Genomic DNA, 20205 nt, shown 5'->3' with positions numbered 1-20205 from the left:
TTTTGTCCTGATTCTGCATTTTCCTTTGTGTGATCTTGGGTACATAATTTTACTCTTTTAATTGTCTTTTAGCTGTCAACTGAAGATAATCCTCAAAGTAATGGGATTCAAATGAGATAACCTACGCCAGAGTGCCTAGCAGTATGTCTAGTATGTTATCAGACACTCATCAAATACTAGTACCTTGTTCACCTACCTATTACATAGAATAACCTAAACCTTAGTACTGAAAGGAATCTTAAGATGGGAGAACTGAGGCCCAGAGAACTACTCATTCAAAACTGTATAGGTAATTAGAGGCAAAAGGAGCTGTCACTTAATGTAGGTCTTCTAATTTCTCAGTCTTGTCCTATTTTTACTGTTCACACTCCTTTATGCATTACATACAGAAGCATTATGTAATATGGCTGAGTTTTGGGGGGATTTTTCTTCGGACAAAACATGACACTCTTATTAAGAAAAATAATAAGAGTGTTTGGTATTTTGAATTTTGGTAATTAACTACTAAAAAAATCATAGGGACAATTTAATAAATCTTGAGGCTCTTTAAATCATGTATATGAAGTTATAAAGCTGTTAACACTTCCTCATTTGTATTTATTTTTAATATACAAGTAGCATGTTTATTATAGAAAAAATAAATTAGAAGCAAAGTATGGAAGAATTCAAAAAACCCATTCAGTCAACATCAGTTAGAGAAAATGACTTAACACTTTGAAATAAAAGTGGCCTCATCTTAAACTTAAAACTTTGTAACTGATTTTTGTCAATTAGTGATGAATGAAGAAGACTATTCCTTGCCAAATTCAGATCTTGGTAATTTCATTTATTCCATTATGTGAATTGTTGCAGTTCATTTAAGTAATCCCATATTATGTAAATGGGCATGTCATTTTTTCCAAATTTCACAGAAACAATGCATTTTTGCACAGTTTTCCAGTTAATTTCACTTGATTTCTGATTGTTCATTTTTAACTTTGTGTTCATAATTTTCCTCCAGAATAGAAATACATACATACCTATTTACATTTTCACTAGGGAAAGCTACTATATTTTGGGAGATGATGGTATAAATCTTCTTGAGGCTATATTTCTCTTTACATGTCACTTTAATATTTTGCATAGTGACATCTGGCATAATCTTTAATTTTCAAAAGTTGGATTGTTTGTAGCTACATCTAAAATAACTAAGTGCTGCTGATGAAATTTTTAAGTGTGTGTTTTACGTTTGTCTTCTTTCTCTGTATGCATTAATTTGCATGGCACATTTAAAAAATAGATGCATCAAAATGAATGTTTTTGAGTTGACCCTTGAACAACATAGGTTGGAACTGCATTCACTTACATGAGGGTTTTTTTAAACTCACATATTGATAAATCCACTAGAGTACTGTAAATGTATTCTTACGATTTTCTTAGTAATTTATTTTCTCTAGCTTACATTAATGTAAAAATATATAATACATGTAACATACAAAATATGTGTTAATCACTTCTTTATATTATTGGTAAGGCTTCTGGTCAATAGTAGGCTGTAGTTAAGTTATGAGAGCATCTAAAGTTACTTGCAGATTTTAACTCTGCAAAGTGTTAGCACCGCTAATGCCAACATTGTGCAAGAGTTAATTGTGCTAGTTTTCGTCACTTAGTTTAGAGACAAAGTCCTACTTTTGAGACAGAATTGGACTTAATTAGTATGTCCCTCATCTACTGTCCATTTGCCTTGTTGTTCAGTTTCTCATGATGAACAAGATGTATCTCACAATTAACAAAATGTGAACCCTACTGTCCTTTGCCATTTAGTCTTACATGTTAGTAAGGTAATTGTAGGAACATTTTGAGAGTTAGGTAATTTCTTTTTTTTATGGTTTTGATTACTTGTAGTTTTTATTCCCATGTATGTGAATTTGAGACCAAAAGGAATAGCTATGAATTCTGTTTCTTTGGATCTAGACTGCTTTCCTTAAATTATGGTAATCTCACATCATCAGACAGTACAAGCATAGATCTTAGAGTTGAATAAACCATAGAGATAGATATTGTAGTCCAGCTTCTTGCTTGATGGAATAATCTCTTCCTCAGTATCTTTGGAAGCTCTGCTGGAACAGCCAGTTAAGAACGTTAATCTACGTACTTTAACTTCACAAGTAAATGAAACATAAAATTTTGCCCTACGGGAACTTAAAATATTCTAGGTTTCTGTGACATGGGATTAATGAGCAAGTTCAAGGACATGTTTTGGGTTCAGGATTGTATGCTCAGAATCATTTTCTTGCAGTATAACACAGTTTTGGCTATTTCATTTATAGGTTATTTTTAAATCCCTCATATGGTAGATAATTGGAGGAAAAAACTTTTTTGTTCCAGATAGAAGTTCTGTGTTAACTATTAATCAAGTATTTATAAATTATTAAAATAGTAATTATATAAAGGAAAGCTGGATTGATACTTTTAACTAGACTCTTATTTTCTTAATGTCAGTTGTTTAAAGTGATAAAATACAAAACTCTTGGCCATAAACCTTCTGATTTTCATCCGTTGTGCTAAACAGTTTAAGCATATATACCATCAAATAAACTCCCCCCACACACTTTTTTAAGCCAAAGAAAAGCATAATCTATTAAAACAATGATTTTGATAAATATTGCTGTTCTTTTTTTTTTTTTAATTTTTTTAATGTTTATTCATTTTTGAGAGACACAGAGACAGAGTGTGAATGGGGGAAGGGCAGAGAGAGAGAGGGAGACACAGAATCCGAAGCAGGCTCCAGGCTCTGAGCTGTCAGCACAGAACCCGACATGGGGCTCGAACCCATGAACCTTGAGATCCTCACCTGAGCCAAAGTCAGATGCTTAACCGACTGAGCCACCCAGGTGTCCCTGTTGTTCTTTATCATAGTATCTTAGCATTTATCTAGTTAAAAGTTTTATTTGTATAAATAGTGGATCTCCATTTTCTAAACCTCATCTTAATTTGCCAGTTTTTTACTTCAGTGCTTGACTAACTTGCCTTGCCTTATGATCTGTTGAGCTTTTTACATGAGAGCTATACTAATCTTAATCACTGTGCTCATTGTTTGAATGTTTGCTACAGGAAGCGAGCAGCTGCAAAGCATCTAATAGAACGCTACTACCACCAGTTAACTGAGGGCTGTGGAAATGAGGCCTGCACGAATGAGTTTTGTGCTTCCTGTCCAACTTTTCTTCGTATGGATAACAATGCAGCAGCTATTAAAGCCCTCGAGCTTTATAAGATTAATGCAAAACTCTGTGATCCTCATCCCTCCAAGAAAGGAGCAAGCTCAGCTTACCTTGAAAACTCGAAAGGTGCCCCTAACAACTCCTGCTCTGACATAAAAATGAACAAGAAGGAAGGACAAGGAGCAAGAGATGATTTTAGAGGTAAGATGTTCTATTTTTGGGAACTTTTGACTGAAAAACCAGATTGGAGATTTAAATAATTTGTGAGGTTCTTGTTTTGTCTAATTGTGTGACATTAAGACGTATTAGTATAGTGGTATTTATTTACCACTGTATATACTTATTTATTGTGGCAAAGGACAAACTAATAATTGAACTAATTATTTAACTGCATTTTATAGTTCTAATGGTCTCTAATGGGAAGCAGATTAAATTCCAAAAGTTTCTTTAATAGATTGATTGGAACTTTTGAACATTTTCTCTAAGTAGTAATCTCCTAAACTAGGCTACAGAATGTAATGAAGTTATCAAATAGCTGGACTGAATATCTGGAATGAATTGTGGAACCTGAGCACTATTAGGTGAAAGAAGCAGAAAGAAGTGGTGGCAGTCTTTTCCATTTCTGAGGGCACAGCAAAATTTTGTAGCCGTTACTTGAGAAATAATTCAGTTTTTCTTTCTAATATTCTTCCCATATCCTTCTCAGCTTCTTCTCGGGATTTGGTACACTCATGCTGCCAAGAATCATCACCTACTTATTAATGGCAGTCTTTACCCAAGCCTTTGTTTTCTAAATGATCCTGTATTCCAAAATTGTTTAAAGAAAAAAATTTTTTAACCTTCAAATCCAACCTTTCTTTTCCTCAGTGAAGATAATCATTGTTAGTAACAAAGTAGTTGAATTTCTAAATAACTGACAGTGTGCATAATACCTACCAGAGGTCTTTTAAAAAAGGAAGCTTTTTGTTTAAGACATGTGTAAGTTGGAGAACACCTCAAAAGTTTTCAGTAACATGATTTGAATGCAAGTTTAATCTTAATTGGTGATATGGAATTGTATTATATCTTTTATTCTGATTTCATAGTATAACTAATTTCATAACTTTATACCATTTATTGCTCCTAAATGCATGGCTCTGTTACATGAATTAGCTCACACAGTGTGAATAAGTAGGTGAATGTTGTCAGTGTGTACAATGTGGAAGTTGCATTGACTCCATTATCCCCATTTCCCCATTTAGAAAAAAAAAATTTTAATGTCTATTTTTGAGAGAGAGAGAGAGAGAGAGAGCAAGTGAGCCCAGGTCGGGGAGGGGGCAGAGAGAGAGGGAGACACAGAATCCAAAGCAGGCTCTAGGCCCTGAGCTGTCAGCACAGAGCCCAACATGGAGCTCGAATGCATGAACCACGAGATCATGACCTGGGCCCAAGTCGGACACTTAACTGACTGAGCCACCCAGACCCCCCATGCCCATTTCCCCATTAAGTGTGCACCACAGAGTTGCAGTTACTAAATGTAAATGTGCTGGTGCAGTTGAATACAGCTAGCCATGGGGATTATGGTACAGGGCAGATGGACACATCTTTTTGGCTATGTGCTTCATTGCAGGTGTTATTGAATGTTTATCCCCAATCTTTGTTTCCTGTTTTTGCTCGTCTATGTAATTTATCAGTTCCTTGTTCTTTCTCCCAATACGTTACTCTCTCTGCTGCTCCTCCCTTTTTTCTGCAGCTTTCTATATTTCCTACAATATTTTTTCTACGAGGAATTACAAATGCATTAACTACACTAGTACTTTTTATTGTTAATTATATTTGTTAGTTCTATACATATTTAGTAGTTTGCCCCAAACTCTGTTTTTGTATAAAAATTTTCTTAAGTATAAAATTTTACAGAATGTATTTTCAGGAACACACATCTATTTATTACAAAATATACTGGTATACCCTATGGGAATGTTCCTTCATTTAACATTTTCTTAGTAGAGCATCTCTTTTTAAACATTGTGAATGCTTATATCTCTAATTATAATTTTTTTAACTAATTTATGTCTGAAAAACTCAGTTCACTTTAAAAAATTTTAATTTTTAATTTTTTTAAATGTTTATTTTTTGAGAGAGAAAGAGTACTAGCAGGGGAGGGATAGAGAAAGGGAGACACAGAATCTGAAGCAAGCTCCAGGCTCTGAGCTGTCATCACAGAGCCCGATGAGGGGCTCGAACCCAGGGATCACGAGATCCTGACCTGAGCTGAAGAGTCAGACGCTTAACCAACTGAGCCACAGGTGCCCCCTCAGTTCAACATTTTAAACAAAACTCTGTGTAGGGAAATTGATACATTTTATATTATACATTATAAAGAATTAGGAGAATGTCTGATTCACTTGAAGATGTTCTGAACAGCCTGTCAACAAAAAGGGTGTGTGGGTCTAGAATGTTGCTGTCCCTTGAGATAGTTCATGTTACTGCATGCAAAACAACTCTTTGTTAATAAGTTTATGATTTGATGAATAGGAAGCAGAGTTTTTAGGTCCTAGCAAGGTAGTTATAATAGGTATTCTGTTTTGGTTACATTTTAGGAAATTAGATAGGGGTTTTGTTTTGTCTTGTAAGATGTTAAATTTTGTTTCCAATGGAAATAATGGGAAATAAGCTTCCAGTTAACAGTTTCATACTTTTCAGGAAGAGATTACTGATGTTAAGCAGAATTCCCCACTATCTGAAAATAGAGCATTCTTATGAAACCTTTCATGAGCCAAAATGGCATATAATAAGTGAAGAAGTGATTATCATTAGTCTCTATAGAAAAAATTTTGAGGTTCTCTTACCCAAAAAATAACCTCTCAGGCTTTTCTGATACCTTAGGTCACATCTTGCTAACAGATGAACAAAATCAATCAAGATAAACACAAATGCTCACAGACACAGTTCAAACCTATGGCAGCTGAGATGCTGAGTGTGGTTCCTGGAGAAGGAGCTTGCAGTGCCACTCTTAATGCTCAGAGTATATGCTGCCTCTATAATGGCTTGCTGTGATACAAATACAAATTCTTTTTTTTTGCTTTTTAACTTTCTTTGTATAAACAAAGTAGCCTAATGGAAACTTTCGAAAAGCACTCCTAGGTATCCTGGAACAAACCTGAGGATTAACTCTTAAAGAGTTAAAACCCATAAAGGAAACTATAGGTGTATTAGTATATCTACTACTAAAAATTAGGAGATTTTTGTTGTACTCACAGTGTGAGTTAATCATAGCTGCCCCTATTTATCAGGAAAATTAGCCATCAGAAGTTCACCAGTGGACTTCCACTTAGGTAATTGGCAGACCTGTGTCACATGCTATTCTCCAGATATAAATGAAGATTGGAATACTAAGTGTTTAGTTTTTACAGTTTCTGTTATGACAGCATGTTTAGAGAAGACCACAGTTTCAGAAGATCACCTTTTAGATACAGAATGATTAATAATTCTAATTTGGAGTTAGAAATAATCTCAGTAGAAAATTTAAGTTGACGGGGCTCCTGGGTGGCTCAGTCGGTTGGGCATCCGACTTCGGCTCAGGTCATGATCTCACGGTCCGTGAGTTCGAGCCCCGCGTCGGGCTCTGTGCTGACAACTCAGAGCCTGGAGCCTGCTTCCGATTCTGTGTCTCCGTCCCTCTCTGGCCCTCTCCCATTCATGCTCTGTCTCTCTCTGTCTCAAAAATAAATAAACATTAAAAAAAAAAAAAATTAAAAAAAAAAAAAGAAAATTTAAGTTGACATATTCATGTAAACTAAACTAGTATAACTCAGGACACAAAACTCTTGGGTGCACTATCCAGCATTGAATGACATCTTTATAATCAGTTGAGAATGACGTACACTAGTCAGTCATTAATAGTTTCATATCCTTTTAGTAATTGGTTAGCCTTACCTGTCTACCAACGTTTGAGTATTTTAAATAATACCAGACGTGATAGTCATTAGGGATCACAGAAACACATTTATACACACAGGTAACATGAAGCTTTCAAGCTTTTGAGTTATCTTTGCCCAGAGAGTTCATTCTTCCTTTAGCTATTACAACAGGTCATAGAGTTGATTTTTAAAGTAAAATTTATTTATCTAATGTTTAAAGGATATTTCCACCTCTTTTATTAATGAAGTTGTTTGTAGGATCAGAATATTTTTATTTCCTTATTTTTATTTGTAATACAAGTCATTTGTATTCTTGTTTGACCTTTAAAAAACAATTTATTGTTATCCCCAGTTAACCTGATATTCATGCAAGTCATAAGTGAAAAAATAGTGTTGTCAAGGTAGATTTCTCAGCTTTGGTAAGGTGCAATTTTGTGATTATTTAGCCTATCTCAGATTAAAAGTGAGAAAATGAAGTGTGGGGTTTTTTTTGCTTTTGTTTTGATGGTAGATCATGAGAATTGAATACATTTATAGCTAAGCTAATTTTAATTTTTAAAATGTTTTTTTTTTTTCCTTTTTTAAATTGAAATTCATGGTAAGTACCAGGGAGTTCTATTATTCGATGTGTTGAATCTGCGAGTTGTCAATTGTCTAATATCCCCAAGCGTTGAGATGGAGTTGAATGGAATGTTTTACATGGTTTCCTCTTTAATCACTGCACTCAGTGCTTTCTGTGAAAAAGTCAAGCATTATGAAAGCTCAGATTAAACTGCATGAAATAAATTAACATTTAAATAGATGACAACTTGGAATTTTAGAAAAGAGCATGTTAATATTCTTTTTTGTGTGTTTGAGTAAGCAAAGCATAAGAGAGGGAACTCACTTGGAGTTTTTCTTTGTTGTTCTAATGTGTTTCATCCATTGGGGTTCCCTTTTAATTAAGCTTATGCATTCTATAATCTCCAGACTTATTCTTCATTCCTCTCAAGGGGATATACGTATAGATTTAATTTTTGTTGGTGAAGAGAATGAGAGCCATATGTTTATCTGGTTTTGTCTGAAAGAGAATAATGGCAAATATAAAAACAGCAAATATAAAAATATTTGAAAAGGTGATAATGGAGGTCTAAGTTACTATTTAGAGACAGATGTGAGAGGAAGTAAGATGCATGCCAGCAAACTGGTACAGACTTTCACCACAGCAGTAGTCCCTGTCTCCAGGAATTTTTATCTCCAAAATCCTTGAAATGTTCTCTTCTTTTTGTTTCTTCTGTGATTTCATTCGAATTTCAACTTATTAACATTACTGTAATTCTGAAAATGTGTAATAAATTGATATTTGGTCTGGCTTTTCCTTGCCTCCTGTCATTTTTGCCTCTTATAGGGTTATTTCTTAATGGGGGAGAATGGATATAATAGAAGAACATACTAAAACTCCCTTGGATTTAAGTACTACAGACAGCAAAAACAATGGTAACTAAGTGCAAAAACAGCTTATCTTCCTTATAAAATTTTTATATATACAAGAAAAGTACCAAGAAAGATTAAGCTTAATTTAGAGGGACAGTCATTACTGGTGTTTTAAAGACTCTGAAGGCAAGATGGAAAAAGGTGAAAAGCTTCTTTCTGTATTAAGTAAGGATCAACTAGACTGCAATATTAAGTAGATACTAGAAAGAGCACTAGCTTATTAAACAAAGTGGAAATTTATTTCTAGCTCATCTGACAGCCATGATATTCTAGGTTGGCAAAATTCTGCTTCACACAGTCATTCAGAAATGCAGCTGTAGTGACATTATTACTTTTAACACATAGCTTCCAGAGCATTCTGGGAGCATCGCCCCATTAGCCAGAAGGAAAAGCCTTGGCCTGACCCTGTAACTATTTCCTGTTACTCTGTAAGGTTTGTTGCAACCTGATTCCTGGCTACAGATGGCAGTGTTTGTCAACTTCAGGTTTTATGAGAAATGGTGTATTAATTCTTGTCAGTCACCCACAGAATAATCACCCTGCAAAAAAACTAAAAATGAAGACTCCAAAGGAACCAGTTTGATTTTCAGATAATACAAAAGTAAGACAAGGGTGGTTTATCAAAGAGAATACTGAAGGAACCTTTCTTGCCTTCTCAGTCTTTTGAGAACAGAGTAGTGAAATAAGGAAGAAACCTCTCAGAAGAACAGTGTTTCTTCTCTAAAGTGAGGTTGTAAAGAGGTGTGATGAGTCAAATCACATGATGGCTTGGTTCACATATTTACAAATTAAAGCTGTAGTCTACTGTGATTATGAAAAGAGTTTGAACTCATTAAATGCTGTGTATTAATGAATGTAAAAGAATGGGTGAGGTTGTTTCTGTTATTTCATGGGAAGAAATAGGTAAAATATATTTTGTTGAATCTAAGTATTAGATACATTTTAAAAGAGCTGTACGTCATAAATGGTATTGAGTACAAAATGTTTTGGCTGTTTTACTTTTCACTAGAACTTATTAAGACAAAGTAAACATACTTAAAAAATAAATGTTCTCCTTTTTTTCTCTAATTTTCTAGATGTGACTTACCTAACAGAAGATACGGTATATGAAATTCTTGAATTATGTAGAGAGAGAGAGGATTATTCCCCTTTAATCCGTGTTATTGGAAGAGTTTTTTCTAGTGCTGAGGCATTGGTACAGAGCTTTCGGAAAGTCAAGCAACACACCAAGGAAGAACTGAAATCTCTTCAAGGAAAGGATGAAGACAAAGATGAGGATGAAAAGGAAAAAGCTGCATGTTCTGCTGCTGCTGCTATGGAAGAAGATTCAGAAGCATCTTCTTCAAGGATAAGTGATAGTTCACAAGGAGATAACAACTTACAAAAATTAGGCCCTGATGATGTGTCTGTGGATATTGAGGCCATTAGAAGGGTCTACACCAGATTACTCTCTAATGAAAAAATAGAAACTGCTTTTCTCAATGCACTTGTATATTTGTCACCTAATGTGGAATGTGACTTGACATATCACAATGTATACTCTCGAGATCCTAATTATCTGAATTTATTCATTATTGTAATGGAGAATAGAAATCTCCACAGTCCTGAATATCTGGAAATGGCTTTGCCATTATTTTGCAAAGCAATGAGTAAGCTACCCCTTGCAGCCCAAGGAAAATTGGTTAGACTGTGGTCTAAATACAGTGCAGACCAGATTCGCAGAATGATGGAAACATTTCAGCAACTTATTACTTACAAGGTCATAAGCAATGAATTTAACAGTCGCAATCTAGTGAATGATGATGATGCTATTGTTGCTGCTTCAAAGTGCTTGAAAATGGTTTACTATGCAAATGTAGTGGGTGGGGAAGTGGACACAAATCATAATGAAGAAGATGATGAAGAGCCCATCCCTGAGTCCAGTGAATTGACACTTCAGGAGCTTTTGGGAGAGGAAAGAAGAAACAAGAAAGGTCCTCGAGTGGACCCACTAGAAACTGAACTTGGTGTTAAAACTCTGGACTGTCGAAAACCACTTATCCCTTTTGAAGAGTTTATTAATGAACCACTGAATGATGTTCTAGAAATGGATAAAGACTATACTTTTTTCAAAGTAGAAACAGAGAACAAATTCTCTTTCATGACATGTCCCTTTATATTGAATGCTGTCACAAAGAATTTGGGATTATATTATGACAATAGAATTCGCATGTACAGTGAACGAAGAATCACTGTTCTCTACAGCTTAGTTCAAGGACAGCAGTTGAATCCATATTTGAGACTCAAAGTCAGACGTGACCATATCATAGATGATGCACTTGTCCGGGTAAGTTGGGCTAATGCTTAAAAATTAGTACTAGAATACATACCTAATGCTGGGGAGATTGTAATACAGTTCAGTGAATTCATTTTATAAGTGACTCTGAAAAAAAAATGTATTACACAGTTTAGGAACACATGGACATTTTGTATTATAAATGTAAATATTATACTTTTGTTGTTCCTGTCCAAATTTATAAATGCGTCCCACAAACTATTGGTTGTCTTAAATAATGGTCACTCTGTCTTTGAAAAAGAACAGATTTTCTGAATATTGACAACTAACCCCAAAAGTTTTTTCTCTATTCAGAAGACAAGTGGATGTTGGGAAAAGACTAGAACACAGGAACAAGGGGAATGTGGAGACACTCAGTAATAAGTGTGAATGTCAAGCCTTAACTGGGAAGAGTGGTACAATAAAATCATACCATAGAATAATAAGTGGTATTCAAAAATTCTATGACGTAAAGTTTAGAGTTGGGTTATTGTGAAGTTGAAGTGATCTAGACACTTTAGTGTACGTTGCTGGTAAGAGTTCCTGCTGGGTCATTCATAATGCCCCTGAATGGCACTGCCTGATTGTGGTATTTGCTTAGCCACTTAAATAATCTGTATGAACTACTCTGGGTCTTGGAGTTTGTTGGAACTTCTAGGAAAACAGCAGCTATCCCAGGATTTCTTGAAATTAATGGTGCCTTGTTTCATAAACCCAATCCAGGGAGATTGAGCTAGGAGAATATTGGGAATACAAGTACCCACCTTCTTACTTCCTGTATCTCCAGATTGTTGCCTTTTGTTCATTCCTTCCCGCAGCAGAAAATAAGAACTTTACTGCCCCCATTTAAGTAAGAGTGCAGGCCTGTTCAGAAGACAGAAACCAGTTGCCAATCATGTACCAAAATTTACATTTGCCATAGGGTGCTTTATTGCAGGATTTTATTGTATTCAGAATATTAGATACACCCATCATTACTAGTTCTTTTTTTTAACCACTTTAAGTAAAATTTGATGCCAGCTAAAATTAAGATGCAGTAAACCTTCCATACTAGTGGAAGATAAACCATGACACAAGTAGGAAATTGTGGTATTTATTTTAAAGTATATTTTAGCATTAGAATTGGTTTGTCTAAATCTGAATATTCATAAAACTTAACCAGTGGAAAAAGTTGTTTGACAGCTCAGAAACTTAAAAGTTTTCGAGATTTTTATGCCTCTTTTGTTTAATTGGTTTTTAAAAACATCAAATATATTTCTAGTATTGAAGAAAAGTTCTACAGTATTTAAACAACTCAAGCAGTTTTTCAACAGAGGCAGAAAGAGGCATTAATTGTTTGGAGTAATTATTGTTGCTTGCTTTCTGATGCTCTTTTAATTTTACTCCTGTAGTTTTGAGCTACATAAATAATATACTTAACAACTCATCATCAGGCAGCCAGCAACTTTACATAATTTAGCAGAAAGTAGGGTATCTTAAAAAACGTGAGTGATGTTTTGTGAAAAGGACATTGAAGTCTTCTATGAATTTCGATTGTTAGAGCAGAACTGCAAATCCCAAAACAACACATTTTATGTTTGGCTTCTTGAGTTGGGATTCTTTCATCTATTTCCAGCAAAAGCTGTGCCTGGCTTTTAGAAAGCAGTGAAATCACTCTGTATAAGATTCTATCCAGAATTTAAAAAAAAAGTTGTCCACCTTCCTTATCTGCCTTCTGCTAAGAAATCTACCCAACTTTATTTTCCTTCCCCCGCCTTGTTTCCCACCACCACCCCCTTAGTAAAGCAAGGCTAAGAATCAACGAAAGTTTAAGTACTTGTTGTATACTTACTTTATTCTATCATCTAGAACTTTGAGGAAACGATCATTTTGGTTTATAAGGCCTTTTTTAAAGCAGATGTTAGGATAAAATTAACTGAACTTTTTAATTATGCTAAGAAATTGGGTTTTTTTAGTGAGTTCTTCATTATACAAAACCTGAATATTATAATTTGACCAGTTATAAATTAGGATTCACTAGATAATACCTGTACTTAAATTACCAGTCCACAAAAGCAGTTTGATTTAGAAATCTTCTTTGTGAGGCATTTTGCTAAGCAGTAAAGATGTAAAGATGAATCATGACCACCAAGAAGCTTCTTAGGGGCTCTAAATACTCATACTAAGCAAATTTTACTCTTCTTCCCTTTTTTCTTTTGCTTTCTTTTTTAATAACAATATGAAAGGCCAGAAAAATAAAATCATCAAAATAGCCTTGTGAGTCAATTGATGCTCTATTTTTTAAAAAATATTCATAGAATGTGTGATTATGATAAAAATTATAGTATTTTAGTAGCAAAAAGTAAAAGGTTTACAACAAAAAGTAGTTTAAGGACATCCTCTCAGCTGAACTCCCAAAAGTACTGATGGGTTTTAGCATCTTATTCCTCAAGGATCTACTTTGCTTTTTTAAAGCCTCATTCTTTCTTCTATATCAGTTTGACAAACAAAATAAACCTATTGACCACTTTCTTATGGCCTGCTAATTTAGGGTCAGGAAGAGAAGAGGAAATGAGAATATGTTTTCTGTTAGGTCTTATTTTTCAGTTAATTGTCAGGCTGACTGTCATGGAGGAAAAGGGAGGGGTAGTACCTTCAATTGATAATTTCAGATTTTTTTTTAATGAAAAATATGTTTGCCACCTTCTCATACCGTGTAATTCAGACCAGACTAGCAGATTATTTCCTAACTGGAGTTTTTTCTAGAGGAACTATCTTTGGTGACAGCTGAATTAGTGTTTACAGTTATTTTATTGAACCTTAAATGCTATTGATTGTAGGACCCACTATTACTACTAAAAAAGAAAAAAAGACTGCCAGTTAGTTGTGAGATGCTACCAGTTGTATGGTATATCCATAATTTCAGAGATGTTAAAGTGCAAAAACAGAAAAGCGAATTTTAGAATCAGTGAAATATGGTAAAATATTAACTGCCTTTTCACAAGTAGGTATCTCAGAATCATTTAAGAACTACTCCCATACCTGTAAGTTGCTGGAATGTTTCCCCCAGGACTCACTTTCACTATTTTTTATTGTTTCTTAGAAAATAGTACAGTGATAGTTATGAGCTCATTTGAATTAAAACAATTATAACATAAGGTTTTTATAGTATTTTACTCATAACATTTGTCTATTTGTGTATTCTTTTAAAAGTAGATATTTTGTCATTTTTCTTAGACCAAGCATTCCCAAAGGAAAAGGATATAAAATTTTATTCATACTTTTTATCTTAGATTATGTTAGGAGAGTAGTATGAGTATCATGGAAGACAGTATTGCCATCTATGACATACCCTGAACTGCCTTCACATCTGAATGGGAAATTTGTTTAAAAGAAAAATTTCAAGGTTCTACCCTCTAGAGATTCAGATTAGGAAGTCTGGTGTGGAGCCTAGAAATCTATATTTCTGGTCATGTCCGCAGATACTCCCATAAAGCCAGTCTGCAAACCAGTATTTGGGAAGATAGCAACTGGTACGGTTTATATATACATATTTATTGAGGCCATTTTTATATACAAGTACATACTTGGGAAACTGGCAGTCTTTGAGAAGGTGGTGAAAATAGCAGGTGTAGAAATAGGATTGACGGTGGTCTGAGATTTGGTTCAGATTAGGTTCTTGGTTCTGGGAATCCTAGAATTTTGAGTGGGGATCTAAAGACTGAAAGGAATGGCTGAGTAGAACTGGATAGGAAAGTCCAAAACTGTGAACTGGAACAGATAAAGATTATAAGCACAAAGGAAAAGCCCCCTACTACCAATTAGTTCTGCTCAGTCCCCTGTAAAAAAATCATTCATTTTTTCTGGGCTCTAACAGTACTGTCTGACCCAGCCCCCAGTATTTTCCTTGACACACACCCTTAGTTATTTAAATAAAACCTGATTCTTTTATTTAACAATTGATCTACAGTGCTTTAAGAATCAGATTATCTTGTGCTGTTCTGAGTATGATTAATTTTATCTTGTACATTCACTTTATTGTGCTTAATGCAATGATGATTATTGTTTAAGATATATTCTATTTTTTTTTTTTAACGTTTTATTTTATTTTTGAGACAGAGAGAGACAGAGCATGAACGGGGGAGGGTCAGAGAGAGAGGGAGACACAGAATCGGAAGCAGGCTCCAGGCTCTGAGCCATCAGCCCAGAGCCCGACGCGGGGCTCGAACTCACGGACTGCGAGATCGTGACCTGAGCCGAAGTCGGACGTTTAACCGACTGAGCCACCCAGGCGCCCCTGTTTAAGATTTATTCTAAAAGAAATGAACTTCATGTCTGATTTATGTACTCAAAGGAGATTAGGAGAATGAAGCAGATCTACATAGATTCTCCGCATCATACAATAATCTAAAAAAATGAAATTTGTGAAACTCCTTACTGTTACATGTGAGAAAAATGAATCTCAGATTCTGGCCTGTATAAATTAATGGCAGGATTGGAACTGTTAGAACTCAGGGTTCCTGGTCTCACAAGCAGATATGATTAAATGATATGGCTGTTACCGAAACATCTAAACTTTATATGTAAAATAGTAAAAAAAAAAAAAAAAAACTTTATCTGTTCATAGATAAATGAAAAAATTAAATATACTTAAATAATCTAAAGATCTTGCTCCAGTCAGTAGCTTAAAGGTGTAAACAAACTGTTTAACCATAGAGTCTAATAAGTTGACTGAAGTTGTTTTAAGCCAGCCATTCTTAGAGAACGTAGGCATTCTTAAGAATTAGGTCTATTTTATGTGAATACTACTTAAATATCCATACCATTAAGGGATTTTTTCAACTATGGGTAAAGATGACTTTGTCATGAATAATAATAGCCCAGAATACTGTAAGATTTTAAAGGATAGGGTTTTCCTTTTAACGCTTTTGCATCTGGCAAGTATGATATTTTTATATTAAGATGTCATCCTACCTAGGTATTCTGGGAATGCTTTGATACCAGATCAATTTTTTTTAAAAAATGATCTCTCTAGGATTTCATCATCATGGCCAATTAAAAGTTCAGAAATTGAAAATCGTTTTATCCAACAATTGATGAAATCAAGAGTCTTAGTAAGAAGAGGAAGTCATATAAGGAAGAGGTAGATGTTATTACATCCAGTCTGTTGTTTATTTTAACCCAGTAATCTGCATTTTGCCAGTCTTCATATTAAATTAATACAAAATATACCCTACTTTAAGAAAACCTATATATAAAACTACAGGTCTGTATACTAAATGATTTCAATTCAAGGATGCATACAAATTCTCCTTTTCAGAGTGTTCACTGACCTAGGCTTTCAATTTCCAAGTATCCTGTATTCAAGGCAGCTTTTGATTTTCATAATTCTGTTTTAAATGCTATGTATTTATTACAGAAAGTTGTATACCTTTACAATTCAGTTCTGAAATCATTCTCTGATTGAACAGTGGGTCAGAAGTGGTTGTGTTTAAGAAAAATAAAAATGTAGCCCCTTAATGGCCTTTGTCAAATGGTAACTGGCAAATTTTATGCTATAATTAAAAGTAAACATTGTTTTTAAAGGTAGACTGCCCATGTATACATAAATGATAAAGTATTTTACAGAACCACTTACTATATACCTAGGTATATATTAAGTATATAGTATATATAAATACTTATATATATTAAGTATATAACATAGGTAATGGAAATTTTTGCCTGCAGAGTTCAGTTGCCATCTATTTTTCAAATCATTCTTTTTACATATTTACATGTGACTACATCCTGATTCTGAAATACATGTTTATTGTAAAAACTAATTGAAAATATAGAAAACATGAAGAAAATAAAAGTCACTTATAATTTCAAAAAAGATTATTGCTAGTTATTGAAGAGAGGCAGGAAGGCATAATAGTTAAGAGCTTCCTTCTGGATTAGAACTGTTCTATTTACTAACACTAAAAGCAAGTTATTGAGCCTCTCATGACTTTGGAGACTTCATCTGTAAAATGAGATTGATAATATTACTGGCCTCATAAGATTGTTGTGAAAATGCAGTGAATTGATATATGTAAAGTGCTGAGAATAGTGCCCTGGCACATAAGTGCTATATATTACTCGTGTGTTGTTACTGAAATATTTTTGTTCTGTAATATCTGGGTGGTTAGGTTTTCAGGCATGCCTGAAAGAATTTTTAGTACAAATAAAAGTAACAATAACAAAAGCGTTGTTGTACAGGGAATTCATCTAGTGCTTCACATATATTAATTTTTTATTATATCATTTTCATTTTATAGATGAAACTAAAGCAAAGAAAGATAAAGCTATATGTTTACAATTATAATTATAAAATATTATATTGAATTATTTTGGCACTCAGGGTGGAGAGCGCTGTGGAGATTGATGGAGACAGACAGACATTTAGTATTTTATAAGAATGAAGTTAGGGGCTCCTAGGTGGCTCAGTTGGTTGAGCATCTGACTCTTGATTTCAGCTCAGGTCATGTTCCCAGGGTTGTGGGATCGAGCCCCATGTTGGGCTCTGCACTGAGTGTGGAACCTTAAAATTCTCTTTCCCTCCATGTGCTCCTCTCCCCTGCTCACATGTTCTCTCTTTCTCTATAGAAAAAAAAAAAAAGGTATTAGGAACATCTTTCTAAAAAAAAGGAATGAAGATAAATTTGTTTCAGTGTCCTATGAGGTGTCTTAGGTGGAACTAAGACTACAACACATGGCCTCTGAATCCTGTAGAATCGACACCGAATCCTTTAAAAGATATCAATCACATTGATAATGGAGTCAGCTCTCATTTGTGCATGTTAATAAAGAGGACTATAGGAAGCATAATTTAAATACCAGATAATCAGTTTTTTCACCTCAGAATGCATTATACTTTTGATATAAGCAGATTTGTCTTTGTGTTATAAGGGCATATGTATAAACATTGACTTATATTCCTTTGACACCTAGGCAGGTGGGAACTGGAAGAAGGAAACTAGGAATGCGTTCCATGGCAATATAGGATGTTGGCGTGATGGGTAAACCACATTGGAGCTGATAATTCTAATTTAGTTCTCAGCATTCTTTATTTTCTGTGGCTTGAAGCAGGTTTCCAACTGGAACTATTTTTCCCCAAGGTTCTTTTCAAACTTGGGACTAGGCTATAAAATCAAATTATGAATCTTATGTTCAAAGATCAAAGTTGTTTTAAAAGGTTGCAACATGCTGTGTTATCTTAGTAATATTGTCTGCTCTAGAACTCTTCCGTATATTTTTATTAAGCCTTCACATCTTTGCAGTGTGAAGAGTACTATCCCTTTTTTTTTCTCTGCAGATGAGGAAACAGTCTTACCTGAGTCGCTTGCTAAAATTTAAAGTTTAAAAGTTAAGTGATAGTTGGAACAACTACAGAGTATTTATTCTGTCTCAATTCACAACACTCTGTCACAAAAATAAATTATCTTTAAAAACTTGGCATAATTTTTTTTTTGGTAAATATTAAAGACCATTGTTACACAGGACATTTCTTAAAGCTAAAGATTCTAAATTCACAGACTCCAAAAGTTGAAGATATCTAGATTATTTCAGCCTTTGTTCTTAAAACTTTTTTGACTGTATTCCCAAGTAGGAAAGAGATATTTTACATAGCATAGGTACATACATGTATGTGTATCTGTCTATACTTATAGTTGAAACAAAAGTTTCACAAAATGGTTGATGCCATTACTATGTGGAACACATTCTCTTTCCTCCCATTGTTGGTTTTAAACCACTAAATGAATTGGGCTGCCCACTAGCGAGTGGCAGTTGACAGTTTGAAAAACATTGATCTAGGACAACTGTCAGGATTCATGAATTTGAGATTTTATTTTTCTATAGACATACTAGAATGTCCAAACCAGTACTGTTACCTAAAGTAATTGCTTGAGGACTATAGTACAGTTGTTTTGATGATGTTTGCATTGCTGAAAACCATTTTTAAAATTCTAGTTGCAATGGTTGGAATAACTTGAACACTCGTAAATACTGTTTTGGCAAATTTCAAATTTTTTAACCGCCAGAAGGCATTTTAGGTCTATTTAGCAAATAAAGCGGGTGATCAGGCATGCTATTAGTAAATTTCAAATACATTAAAAACTGGAAGTATAAATAGTTCACATTAGTATTTAGTGTATATTTTCTGATTAATCTCTTAATGACTGAGATCACTTACTGTGTATTATTCTATAGATTCAAAAAAGTAGTAAACATTTATAGTTGAAAAATGTAACTGTTAGTAAGAAATTAAGAGTAAGGATATAAGCAAGCGTAAATCTCATCTGCTTTCAAAAAAAGTATATATAAGATGTCTTAGGTTCCATCAAGACGTGGCAGTTTGTAATAAGTGCTATAAGAGACCATAAGCTGCTCCCTACTTACCCAATATGTTTCTTCTCTTAATTGAAAGTATTTTATTCATGGCTTAATAGATAACAAAACTTAATTCCTTAGTTTCTATTCTATTAAACATAAAAACTTACTAGCAAACAAACTTGAAGTCAAACTTCTGTACTCTGTTGTTTTTGCTGAAATGATTTAGTTTGAGTAGTCACTTATGTATTTGGCTGTGTTGACTTCTTTCCATGTCCTAACCTTTAGAGCCCAGGTTTGTTACACAGAAGTAACAGAAAATCTAATTTTAATTTTCTACTATATGTTAATTTCATGACAAATCAATAGTTAGAAAGTAACTCTTTTATTATTCTATGCTGATTTCTTTTCTGTCCTATTTTTCCATTATCTGTGAGACTGAATCTTTGCCTTTACTGGCTTTTTACTGGTTTGCTTCCTGTTTCCATTTAAAACAAACCAAAAGTCAGTATCTTTTATTTGCTCCATAGCCTGAATCCTTTTTATTTTTTCTACTTATTTTTATTTTGCTTTCATCCTTAAACTGGCAATCACCTTCTTTTCACTTTATCTTTTCACTCACTAGCTAGAGATGATCGCTATGGAAAATCCTGCAGACTTGAAGAAACAGTTGTATGTGGAATTTGAAGGAGAACAAGGAGTTGATGAGGGAGGTGTTTCCAAAGAATTTTTTCAGCTGGTTGTGGAGGAAATCTTCAATCCAGATATTGGTAAATATTTTAGTGATGTGATCATGATGTCATATCCTTTTGATTTAAGGATTTGTTTACCTAGGTTTATAAATATTCTCAGTTACAAAGAGTAAACAGTAGGTTTCAGTATAGATTTCCTAGAATCACAGAAAATGACTGAATTTGGGTTTGGGGGAGTGATGTGCATCACTCATTTATTCAAGTTCTTATTTAGATTACTTAGCCAAATATTT

General features: G+C 34.0%; 1 protein-coding gene and 1 long non-coding RNA gene across 9 annotated transcripts in view; one reads left to right on the top strand and one right to left on the bottom strand.

Annotated features, from left to right (window-relative positions):
• Positions 1-20205, top strand: part of UBE3A (ubiquitin protein ligase E3A) — a 95623-nt gene that overhangs the window by 48677 nt on the left and 26741 nt on the right. For all 6 annotated transcript variants that reach the window (XM_019434737.2, XM_019434736.2, XM_019434734.2 and 3 more), the window contains 3 exons: positions 3094-3401; positions 9649-10898; positions 19846-19990. In XM_019434737.2, coding sequence (XP_019290282.1) covers positions 3094-3401; positions 9649-10898; positions 19846-19990 — 1703 coding nt within the window. The remainder of the gene's footprint in view (positions 1-3093; positions 3402-9648; positions 10899-19845; positions 19991-20205) is intronic.
• LOC109258138 (uncharacterized) overlaps positions 10893-20205 on the bottom strand; it is a 133172-nt gene continuing 123859 nt past the window's right edge. Inside the window, exons 9-10 of one of the 3 annotated variants that reach the window (XR_008417002.1) lie at positions 11651-11750; positions 10893-10994 (exon numbers count right to left, since the gene is read on the bottom strand). This is a non-coding gene — a long non-coding RNA (uncharacterized LOC109258138). Of the gene's footprint in view, positions 10995-11286; positions 11751-17118; positions 17488-20205 lie in introns of those variants that run through there. The other 2 variants (XR_008417001.1, XR_008417000.1) reach the window with 2 other exon arrangements.

Source organism: Panthera pardus, unplaced genomic scaffold (assembly GCF_024362965.1).
Source record: "Panthera pardus isolate Hobbes unplaced genomic scaffold, ASM2436296v1 HiC_scaffold_24, whole genome shotgun sequence".
In the NCBI taxonomy this organism is placed as follows: Eukaryota; Metazoa; Chordata; class Mammalia; order Carnivora; family Felidae; genus Panthera; species Panthera pardus.
Note: the sequence above shows the minus strand (reverse complement) of the source record. Positions and strands in the feature narration are given on the sequence as shown.